A 12,137-nucleotide genomic window follows, 5' to 3' on the forward strand; every position below is an offset into this window, starting at 1 on the left:
TTTTATTTTTATTTTTTATTTTTATTTTTTTTAGTTAGCTAGTTAGTATATTATTTATGGACGTCTAAATGTTCCACGACATATCACTCATTTACGCAGCTCATTACAATTATTTTGATCCACAATCATTTTAGGTAAACGAGTGAAACATCGTGTGTTCGAGATTCTAATTTTGCAAAAAATTTAAACTTAATTTCCAACAAATTTTAAGTCATGTCATCAAACATATGTCAGCCGATTTAGCAACCATAACGGTTGACTAACACTCGTTAATTACGATTCCGAATTAAGATCTAAATGTAAAGTTTGGGTATGAAATTCAATTTTTTTGAGGTTTGGGTTGGAATTAACCCTATATATTTGTCCAGATTGTAAGGGTATGTAAATATTCTTTTCCCTCTTGATGTATATCTCAACGACATACTGTATGCAATAAATGCCCCGCACAAGGCAACAAACAAACTTAATACTATAAAGTTGCGGTTACATAATGTACATCGAACCCAAAGTTAATCGCTTTCGCGATATGGAAACAAATTTTTTGCTAGTGTTACGTTACAAATAGTTGATCCTAAATGATATTACTTTTACCAATCTATATAAAACGTTATTTGCAAAAAAAAAAAAAAAAAAAAAAACGGGTTAGACCGATTAGTCAATGAACAGCCTAAGAAAATTAATTTCAAGGTTTCCTCAATTTGGAGAAAATTATTCTTTGCATCTTCACATCCTCAATGCAGACAAACACAAAATTGGTCATGTGCTTTCTTCTTTCGGACATAACTCAAAGTGGAAGTTTTTGGCTTTGTTGATAGTCTAAACTAGAAAAATAACATGTTTGTGTTTGATATCAGTAAGGGCTCGTTTAGCTCTCATTTTTAGTAGTTTGTCGTGTCGTAGTTCATCTTTTACGTATTTTTTGTCGTGTTTTGAGTCTTGTACAGGTTCTAGGTGCTTATGCGAGATTTGGATGGATTCGACTTTTTCAGGCTTATTCGGGTCGAGATTGCACGTGAGGAGAAGCAACAACTAGAAGATCGATCAATCCATGGAGTGGATGGATCTCGACGTCATGCACCATTTTCCCTGACGATTTTGATCGATAGATCCGAACTATTAGATCGATCAGTCCAACTCTAGACGTCAAAGTGTGAACATGCGGGGACTGTGGGATCGATCTATCCAAAGCGTGGATCGATCGACCCCAAATCTACACGTCAACAATCAAGTTCCCATACACAAGGTAAACGATCGGTCCGATTTACGCCGAAATTTAGTTTTCTTTAACTGGTTTTATTTCTTATTTTCTATAATTAGGTATAAAAACCTTATAGATATAATTTTTCTTGGATGTTTTTTTTCTACAAGTTTTTGAGAGTTCTTCGGTAAGTCACTTTGGAGATTAGAGATTCATCCCTTTTAACAAATTGGAGAAAATTTCTAAATTCTTTTTCTTATCTATTTAATTGAATTATGTTTTCCCTTATAGTTCTCTGTGTTGTTTCTTATGCCATGAGTGAGTAGTCACCTAGTTGGTTTTTAGGATTTCATAAAAGGGGTTGATAGATTTGTGAATTGAATGTTTAGTTATGGGTAATCTGTTTGTTTTCTTCATCTAAAATGCGTTTAATGCTTTAATTAGATTGATCACCTAATTTGAAAACCTAGATTGTTTTATGCACCAAAAATGTTTGATAAAATGCATGAATCAATTTGAGATGAGAAACCCTCTTCTAACCAACGAGAGTTGGTGTTAGCAAGTGTTGTGAACTATTTGGACTTGAGTTTAATGCTAATTTGATTTCATGATTATAAATGAAAGTTTAGTAATTGTTGATTTTTTAGGTGTTAATCACAATTGATAGCAATTAATTTCTTTAAGTTCTTTATTGTCTTTTTATTTGCATTGTTCCTCGACTCACTTTTAAAACGTGTTATTTTTTGGTGAAATTTTGTTATGGAAACGATGCCAAAAAAAAAAGAAACATTATGGAAACATATAGTTTAAGATCAAAATTCTATGGAGGATCTTTTAATAGTAGTAAAATCATAATGTATTTTTTTTGTCGGCTAAATATTTTCATTCTTGAAGCATATAGGGCAAAATACAGAACGGTTTAGCCCATTACATGATACAAGCGAAATTAACGGTCCAGCATAATTAAAAACATATAAAGATTAATTGCAAACTATGATTTAGCTAACGACATGTGTAGAAGACTTGTTCTTCTCCAAGCCACACGTCAAGTCTTCAAGCACCACCGGACATCGCCGAACTCCGATCAGCCGCCGCCAATCAGAGCGATCGGTATCCTCCTCCCTTCTGCCGAACTCCGTTCTAGTCTAAGATGACAACTACTCTCTACCCTACTCTCCCTCCCTCTCTCATGTTCCTCGTGGGACAACTACTCTCTCGTGTTCCTCGTGTGACACTGACAACTTCTTTTTCTTAATGCAATAATAATATTCCCAGCCTCTAATGTGACATATAATAGAAGGAAGAACTTAAGTTTGGTTAAAAAAAAAAAAACGTGTTTCTTGTTTTGTCTCACATAAGATGGTTGCCAGATTGGGCATGGTTTTGGCCAGAGAATCAAACAAAATATCAATTATTATTTGTTAAATACTAGTGATATCTTCACGATTTTGTAAGACTTAACTCCCAATTATTCCTCATAAACATGCATCATGCATGGTTCTCCTTCTCCACGTATAGAATCATATCAAAGAAGATTTCAAGGCTGGTCCTTGGATTTTTGTGGTCTAAAGCATACTTAAATAGTATAATTTTCTATATAAAAACTATTGTTAAAAATTTATGAAAAAACCAAGTTATAAAATGAAAAGGAAAACTGTAAAAAGGAAAAAAAAAAAATGGTAAAAGAAAAGACTCAAACTCAAGACATGAGTCTAATTTAGACAATACATAAACACCAAACTAAACAAGTATCTTAATAATGTGGCCCTAAAAACTTTGTTATATTTTGTGGCGTAAAGCAGATGCTTCGCTTGCTTTATGGGTGGGATAGGCCTGAAAGATTTCATGAAGATATCAATTATTATTTGTTAAATATTAGTGATATCATGAAGATTTCCATGTTAGTTATATCGTATTATTTGACCTGTTCAATTATCTTCTTGATTTTACGCAATTAAGTATTTCTCATATCTTTTTTTCAAGTAATAATATCAACCTAATGAATTGTAAAGAAGGAAGAAATTGAATTCCAACAAAAATAAACCACAAACATTGCCGGCTCATATGTTTTTAATAAATTGAATACCCTTTAATAAATAATAAAAACAGTGTCAGCTCATATAGAAGGGCGGTGTGACGGCCCGGAGCCCAATATCGTGTTCCAATAATTAAAGAGTCCATTTAAAAAAATATTTTTAAAAATGTATTAATAAATTAGATTACAACATAAAAATAAAATTTAGGACCCATAAAATTTTTTATGTGTTGTTTTTTGTTTTAGTAATTAAATTTTAATAGAAATATTATACAAAATTTTTTTATATCAAAAAATACTAAAAAAAAAAAAAATTTAAGAGCCCAATTTTTTTTTTGCCTTAAAACCCATAAAAAGCCATAAAAAGTGTTGAGCCGACCCTGACCATAAACATTGAGGCATGGATCACAAAGAGAGATATCCGTCAAGAAGGTTATGTAACGTAAAAAACAAGTTACATTTTCAAAGTAAAAAAAACAAATTCCAACAAAAATACCCCAGAAGTAAGCCTTGAAATTCTATGTTTTTTAAAGAGAAATTGTTAAAAATGCCCCTTTTTCAATACCCCTTTTCAAAAATACCCCCTTTGAGAGTCTATTTTTAAGTTTGCCCTCTTTTAATTTTTAATGACTATTTTACCCTTATTTGAAACAAAATTAGGTCCACAAAATACAAAATATTTTTTGGCGGGAAAAGTGATCCCGCAATTTTCTCGCCAAAACACTTGTAAAAACCTTTAAAAAACCTTGTAAAATTTTCCCGTAAAAATTTTTCCCGCCAAAAAAATTTTTTGCGGGAAAAGTGATTCCGCAATTTTTTTTGCGAAATTTTTTTGGCGGGAAAATTTTTGGCGGGAAAAATTTACAAGGTATTTTAAAGGTTTTTTACAAGGTATTTACAAGTGTTTTGTAAGATTTTACAATGTATTTTAAAAGGTTTTACAAGGTACTTTTAAGGTTTTATAAGGTATTTATAACTTGTAAAACCTTATAAAAAACTTGTAAAACCTTATAACTTGTAAAAACCTTATAAAATAGCTTGTAAAATCTTATAATATCTTATAAATACCTTGTAAATACGTTGTAAAACCTTTTAAAATACATTGTAAAACCTTATAAATACCTTGTAAAAAACCTTTAAAATACCTTGTAAATTTTTGGCGGGAAAAATTTTCCCGCCAAAAATTTAACGCCAAAAAAATTGCGGAATCACTTTTCCCGCAAAAAAAATTTTTTGGCGGGAAAATTTTTTGGCGGGAAAAAATTTTACGGGAAAATTTTACAAGGTATTTTAAAGGTTTTACAAATTTTTACAAGTGTTTTGGCGGGAAAAATTGGGGGATCACTTTTCCCGCCAAAAAGTATTTTGTATTTTGTGGACCTAATTTTGTTATATTTCCTTATATATTTATGATATCTTTTATTAAAAGAAGGGTAATTTAGTCATTTTGTACATAAAAGGGGTATTTTTAAAAATGGACATCCATAGGGGGCATTTTTGAAAAGGGGTATTGAAAAAGGGGCATTTTTGTGAGTCTCCCTTTTTTAAAAGATAATCGAACATATATTAACATGGAAATTGCCTATGTTCCCACTAACTATTTATTTGCACAATAAAATAAAAAAAAAAACTATTTACTCAGATATTATAGAAAGGTTGGAATATTACTATGTTTAGTGTTCTTGTGTAATTACAATTAACACCCTTAATTAGTTTTTTTTTAATTGATATTTTTTTGTTTTTTTTTAATTAAAAAATATTTAAGAAAAATTAGTTTAACAAATTTGCAGATTAATGGAGGCAAGTGTGCAAGAGATCTCCAGCGATGTACAATTATAGCCGTTCGCCAGGATTCTACACAGAGAAGGAAGTGTCGCCAGGTCGTGGATCATTGAAGGTATTCATCAAGATCACGAAGAAGGAAGTGTAGTCTGTCGTGGATCTAGTAAGGGTCGGAAGGAATTTTCAGTTGTAGAATCGTCTATGTAACATTTCTCATAATTTGCAATTAATAATAAATCTAGATGACAAAAAAAAAAAAAAAATTAGTTTAATCCACGTCATTAAGACAAAAAAAATTAAAGCCACGTCATAAGAGAAAAAAGAGAAAGAAAGACGAAATGTTACGTAACTTAATGTTTCGTGGCAAATTTACATGTTACGGCTGAGTTATAATACTTCACGGAAGAGGAAAAGTTGCGTAAATTTACATATTACAGCTGAGTTATAATGCTTCACGGCTGACTTATCACAAAAACCAACTTCACAAGCTTGTCGTGCGTTGTATTCGCATCTATCTGCACAACTCTACACCCTCTATCGTCGGTGTTAAATACATTTTTGTGTTTTTTTACCCAATTACCTGAAACAACAATTACCGGAACCGGATCAATCATATCGGAAGAAGGATGAACGAAAATGAAGAAGAATGAGGAAGACGATGACGAATTGGATGTTCAAAATTTAAGTTCTGGTGATGTGAAAAAGGGAAAACACAGGTGAAGATCAACACAATGAAGAAGAAGACGAGTAGAAAAAAGACGTTTCGTATTTTCTTTGATGATGATGACATAGAATATTGCATCCGACGTCATTTTTTAATTGATGAAGTGGCAAGTAAGCCACCAAACAAACATGTAAATCAGCCTAATTAAACCAGCCATCAAACAAAACTTTAAGTTAGTCGCAATATGAATACTATTACAATAATTAAAAATCGGAAAAACGGCTGCCAAATTCAGCCGTTTAATGTCGTAACTCAACCGAAAATCTTTAACTCAGCCGTATCGTTTAATAAGTCGGCCGTAATTGCATGCTATTCTAGTAATTAATCTTTCGCTACTAAGTCAGCTGTAATTAGGTCGATTTTTCCGTTAATCCAGCTCATTACGGTTGATTTATGACACTCGAACATAAATCAGCCGTAACGACATCCCATAACTAATCCCTCTTTGATAACTCAGCTAGTCGTAGAAAGTTAATTCAGCCGTGTCGAAGCAATAACTCAGCCAAAATTTTGACTAATCAACCATCGGATAAAAACTCAGTCGTAACTTAGGCTGAGTTATGCTCGAAAATCAGCAATTTTCTCATAACTCAAACAGATTTCATTAAGTCAGCCGTAACTCCTGGCTGTGTTATACTCGTAAGTCAGCCGTTTGCTCATAACTCAGCCATTTTTCTTAAATAGCCTGCAACATACCGTAACTCAGCTGTCATTGCCGCTGTATCGCTTTACGGCTGAGTTCATTAATACACGTCAGCGACGTGGCGACGCGGTTTGTCTGACGTGGCAATGACATTCTTTGTAATTATGTTTTTTCCTATAACGTTTAACAGGGGCACGCTGGGTATACAAAATATACCCGAAATATGACAGTAATAAAAAAAAAAGATCTGTATGTTTCTGGTCATTTCACCTAATTTGTATGATATCTGAATAACTTTCCCTAAAATTAAAGGTCATATCTCTACCTTGAAAATTTTGCAACATCAAGTTTGGTCATGCTTCATGCATACTTTAGTTGTTAAACTAACATGTGCTTTACGGCTTCGTATATCTGTATTTGACATTTTACATTATTCCTTTTGTTGAAGCTATATAGTATGGTATTGACATGGAATATCTTTAAATATCTTCAAGAAAGTGAAGCTTGTGCCTCTAGACAAGTAAGGTCAAAGAGTCATTTGGTGGAACTAGCGGAAAGCCTCAAGCCCTCTGCTTCCAAACTATTATATTCATTATTGTTCATGAAAGTTAGATATATGTTTGTAACAAGACTTCCTTGGCTAGGAGAATGAATATTTTACCACAAAATTGTCAAAAGATATAATCATTCTATTTTGAGAGAACAACGTAAAGGGTACTTGAATTTCATCTGAATTGTTATTTATTTGGATGATAAGCCACATTAAATTTTGCAAGATCTAGCATAATTAAAAAAAAAAAAAAAAGATCAAGCTTAATCTTGTGTTACATGAAGTTCAGGTTTACTCTGGCTTTAGTAATTGCTACCTGAAGTTTTAGCATTTTTTTGCTCTGTCTTCAAGTAGTTGACGAGCTCATTCAATGAATCATAGGAGGAGCCTCCACTTCTTACAGAGGCATTGAGCTTCTCTTTAAGAACAAGGGCTCTCTCCCTCATTCCTGCACCTTCATCATCCACGATCAACCTCTTGACAGCTCTCTCGACCTCTCCTCTTTCCACTTCATCTTGAAGCAGAATCCCTATTCTCCAAACACTTTCTATATACAATGCGTTTAACTTCTGCTCACCGTCAAAAGGCCGGCAGATCATTGGAACTCCTTCCGCGATGCTCTCCATTGTGGAGTTCCAACCACAGTGGCTCCAGAAACCTCCCACTGCAGGATGCGCAAGTACTTCCTTTTGCGGTGCCCATTTCACAACGAATCCTTTTTCTGAGACCATCTTACTAACTTCCTCTGGCAATGGCTTCGAACCAGGTCGGATGACCCATAGGAAAGGTTGGTTACTATCACCCAATCCATTAGCCACCTCCGAAACTTCTTTGGTTTCCATTTCAAATATGCTTCCCATGCTTATGTATATGACTGACCTTGGTTTCTGAATGTTCAACCATTCAATGCAGCTCCTGTCTTCTTCTAGTAAACTAGACCTTGTTGAAGCTGTAATGTGAAGAGGACCCAATGGATACACTGGAATTCCAAATTCTTGTTGCATCAATGTCAGAGACGAGCTCTCTAAACAGCTCGCCGTGTTGATGATAGCACCACAAGCCGATCTTTTGTTGCTTATTTCCCTACAGAGCACCAAAAATCTTTCTAATGGCCCAAATCCTCTAATTGGTAGGTCTTTGAAACTTACTGGATGCAAGTTTTCCACTACCTTGTTTTGCAAGTCAGTATCTGCAAAGTCAATAAACAATTCTGTTTGAGCTAAAGGACTTGATGCAAAATGGGTAAGAAGTTACTTTTGGGTACCTTCCATGTCGATCAAGAACTTCTCGGCATTAAGTTTGCTCAAAACACAGCAGCAAACTTTATGAGTAGCACTTGTAGTGCTGAAGATGATACTTGGAATCTTGAACTCCTTAGCTGCAGCTTCACAGAAGTACAGAAGATCGTCGTAGATGATACATGCTATATCATTACCTTGTTGTATCAACAACTGACTTATACATTCCTTGAAGCTTGCCTCGATGGTATTGTTGAGCTTTAGCAGAAACTCGACTGGTCCGAATGCTTCCATTTCAGACACAGACACTGGCAAGCTTTCTGGTATGGTAATAAATTGAAAACCAGGAAAGTGCTGCGAAGAGCTTATTCCATTGGACTCTCCTAGAGCAACTGTGATTGAGAAGCCTTTCAAGTTAAGGGCTTGACCAAGTTGCATCATTGGAGTGATATGTCCTTGTAATGGAAATGGTACCAACACTATCCTTCTCTTCTCTGCTTTTTTCTCCATTTCTTGACTCTCTCTTTCTTACCCTTATTTCTCAATGAAAAAGATCTATAAATAAGTGACCCAATTATTACTAAAATCCAATTCACACACAATCTTCCAGAGAAGCATTCACAACTAATTAACAGTTCCCATATGCTATTTTATATTAGAAACCTTCCATTGTATTGGAGAGCCACGGTATTGAAGCAAATGACATTATAAGAAAAGTCAATGTGTTTTGTTTGTTTGTTTCCGCACACATGGCTCTCCACTAATTGTATGTTCTCTTTGTAAATTATTCTCTGCACATGAGCTGGTGTTACATACAACATTAATGGTTCCCACTTCCCAGATCATGGTGCAATTACTGCTGTAAAAAGAATTATTTGAACTATATTTTTGGTCAATGAATAAAATTGAGTTTTTTTTTTTTTTTTTTTTTGATAAATAAGTATAAGATGTGTTCAGATACAGATTTTAGTATAAAGTCAGTTTCTTGTGTTTTGTTTAGGTCATGTTTGAAGCGAGACTACTTTGGCTAGGAGTTGGATTAATTAACCACAAAACTTCAAAAACAGATCATTTAATTAATTTTAAGAAAATTATATTGAGGACCTAAGCTAGTGAAGAAAGTGACATTCTAATAAAAGTCAATAAAATTTTTTAATTGAATATTTTTTTTCTATTTTCTTTTTCTTTTTATGTTTGCTTGTTCTGGCACACATGAAGTTGTTGGTTTTAGCCAGATGAAGATATATTCTTCTCTTAAAATAAAAAAAGAGAAGACCTGTTCTTCTTTGGCATTTAGAATGAAACGGTCAAAAATAGCTTTTGTCTTCACTAACTTTGTTCACAAGAAACATTATACATACCAACCTTAACTAATTTGATGTGAAGGAGACCCCTTTTCTTATATCTCTCTAGCTTCCTTTCTTTTAGTTGGTGGTTATAATCACATAGCCATATAGCGAAATGACATCCAATTGTTCCCAAGATTATAGCCGAAGAAACATTCTTAAAAATCACAAACTGTTTTTAGTAATGAAACAAGTTGATACGTCTAAAACAAAAGCTTGCAAACAATCTAGAATCATCAACTTCGTTGCTCCACCATTATATTCCAGCTACTGTAGTAGTCTCAAACAAATGCTCTCAATCGATCTGGAATCATCAGCTTTGTAGCTCCATCTTTTTTTGTCGAGATTTAGCTCCATCAAACTTGGCATGGCTTCTTCTTCAATCTCCAACTCATCTAATCTTGTTATGATCAATTTAAGTTTCCTCAGCCGACAAAAACCTTGTGCGTTGATGCACATTTTCGCTCCCGCGTAGCCACAAGAGTACAAGACCAGATCTTCTAGACGTTGTAGTTTTTGTAGAGCAGGCATTGGGTCTTCTTGGAGATTTACTATAAGCGTAAGGGACTCAAGACTAGGAAAGATCAAATCCATGTCTCTTGGAAGTCTTGTTATGTTGCAATGCAGTGTCAACTCAACAAGGAGTTCTAACCGAACTGTTTCTTCGGAAAGTAAGTTGAAGGTCACTACTTCAATCTTCAAGACACGAAGATTTTTCAGTTTCGATAAGGAAACTAAGTCTAAAGGAACTCTTATTTGGTCGTTCAATATGTGGAACTCATAGATCTCCAAGTCTCGAAGATTTATGAGTAACTCATGTTTTAGTTTGCTCCAGCTGTAGGAGGAGATAGACCTCAAGGTCTGAAGGTTCACCGCGTCGCCTATTAGCAATTCTCCGATGAATCTTCCAATGAGATGCCTTAGTGATGTGAGCTTACTTAGATCAGTCATTCGCTCGAAAGAGTTGCCTGATGCATCTAGTGTCTGTAGAAACCGTAAGTTGGAGATGAAATCTGGTAAATTGTTCACAACCGTATCGGCTATCCCAAGGTACCTCAAGTGTACTAAACCTCCGATCACATCTGGTAAACTCCAAGGGCTATATCCTTGACAGATAAAATGAAGTCCTCCAAGATTAAGCACTCGAAGTAACTTCAGTTTCAAAGTAATTGTTTCAACGTAAGTAATGTCGCTCATCCGTTCACCGAAGAACAAGAACGATCGTATTTGTTTGTTGTCTGTCACACAAGTAGTTGTTGTCCATAAGATGGTGAACCACTTCTCTTCTGCTAGTAGTAGAAGAATGTTGCTCGTTGTAAACAGTTACAAAGTTGAGCTCTTTGGCTTTCTTGATAGCCAATTCTCTTATAAGATCATGGATTCTAAAAGACATTAGTTTCCCTCTCTTTCTTTTCACGACTTCCACTAAGCTTATGTCAATCAGTTCTTCGATATAATACCGTGCCACATCTTCCATCATCATCTCTTTGTCATTTTGTATAAATCCTTCTGCTACAAGTAATTGTATCAATTTCTCTACGTCGATCTCATAGTCCTCTGGGAAGACGCTAAGGTATAGAAAGCAGAGTTTTAACTCATTTAGCATCTCCTTAAAGCTTAGATCAAACACAGTGGAGACATGAATGTTATAATCCTTTACGCGCAAATTCTCCCACACATCTTTCCACTCGTCTGGCCTCTTCCTAGACATTAGCCCAGCAAGAACGACTGTAGTAAGCGGTAATCCACCGCATTTTCGAACCATTTCTTTACCGATTTTCTGCAGTTCTTGATCGACCTTTACGATATCTCTAAATGCTTTCTTCTCAAACAAGTTCCAGCTTTCTTCAAACGTTAAGAACCTTATGTTATGGGTGTAGAATCTTTGGTCTGCGCCTTCAGCCACGGCTCTAATACGTGTAGTGATGATGACTCTGCTTCCTTCATAATTGCAAGGTAATGCTCTCTCAAGCTCTCACACGCTTCTTTCTCCCATATATCATCTACCACCACCCGATATTTTTTTCCTTGTAAAATATCATTATGGTAAACTTCTAACTCCTCCTCCGCCATCTTTTCAAGCTCTACCTCAGATGTTTCTTCCAATGATCTTATGATTCTCTTAAGAATATCTCCTGTTTTACATTCTCGAGAAAGATAAGTCCATACGCGATATTCAAAACTTTCCTTCACATAGCTAGAGTTATAAAGCTTCCTAGCAAGAGCAGTGTTTTGGAGACCTCCCATGCCAAATATGGAGATCATATATGTCTTGTTATCCCCATCATCGTCAAGAAGCTTTGTCAAAAGAACCTTAGCATCATCTTCCAAATCAACTACACGCTCTTCCTGATCATCAGATCGAGGACACCGAAGCTCCATCACCCTTGAATTACTCGCTACTGCTCGATGCTCACTAAAGTTTCCTATGCCATACATCTCCCGCTTGCGAGTAACATCCAACATTCTTCGTTTGAGGGTTCTGATATCATCAACTATGTTGTACGCATCCTGGACATTCTTCTCGCCTATTATGTTGGTCAAACTATAAAGAATACTTGGGAAATATTAATTGGTTAATATGTAAACACTTTGTGATGAAAAAAATATGAATCGAGAAA

General features: G+C 34.8%; 2 protein-coding genes across 2 annotated transcripts; both read right to left on the reverse strand.

Moving 5' to 3' along the window:
• Positions 1-7,169: 7,169 nt before the first annotated feature.
• LOC9313576 (UDP-glycosyltransferase 76E5) lies at positions 7,170-8,759 on the reverse strand. Its single transcript, XM_002877462.2, has 2 exons — positions 8,197-8,759; positions 7,170-8,121 (listed from the first exon to the last, which is right to left on the reverse strand). The coding sequence occupies exons 1-2, from the start codon at positions 8,678-8,680 to the stop codon at positions 7,235-7,237; spliced, it is 1,371 nt and encodes a 456-aa protein (XP_002877508.1). The 5' UTR covers positions 8,681-8,759; the 3' UTR covers positions 7,170-7,234.
• Positions 8,760-9,797: 1,038 nt separating this feature from the next.
• On the reverse strand, positions 9,798-12,081 carry LOC110228528 (putative disease resistance RPP13-like protein 2; the record flags this gene model as incomplete). Its single annotated transcript, XM_021026185.1, is given in 4 exon segments — positions 9,798-9,854; positions 9,856-10,753; positions 10,755-11,484; positions 11,487-12,081. Coding segments are annotated over 4 exon segments (2,280 nt in total), but the record flags the coding sequence as incomplete, so codon positions are not given.
• Positions 12,082-12,137: the final 56 nt, after the last annotated feature.

Source organism: Arabidopsis lyrata, assembly GCF_000004255.2.
Source record: "Arabidopsis lyrata subsp. lyrata unplaced genomic scaffold ARALYscaffold_5, whole genome shotgun sequence".
Lineage (NCBI taxonomy): Eukaryota > Viridiplantae > Streptophyta > Magnoliopsida > Brassicales > Brassicaceae > Arabidopsis > Arabidopsis lyrata.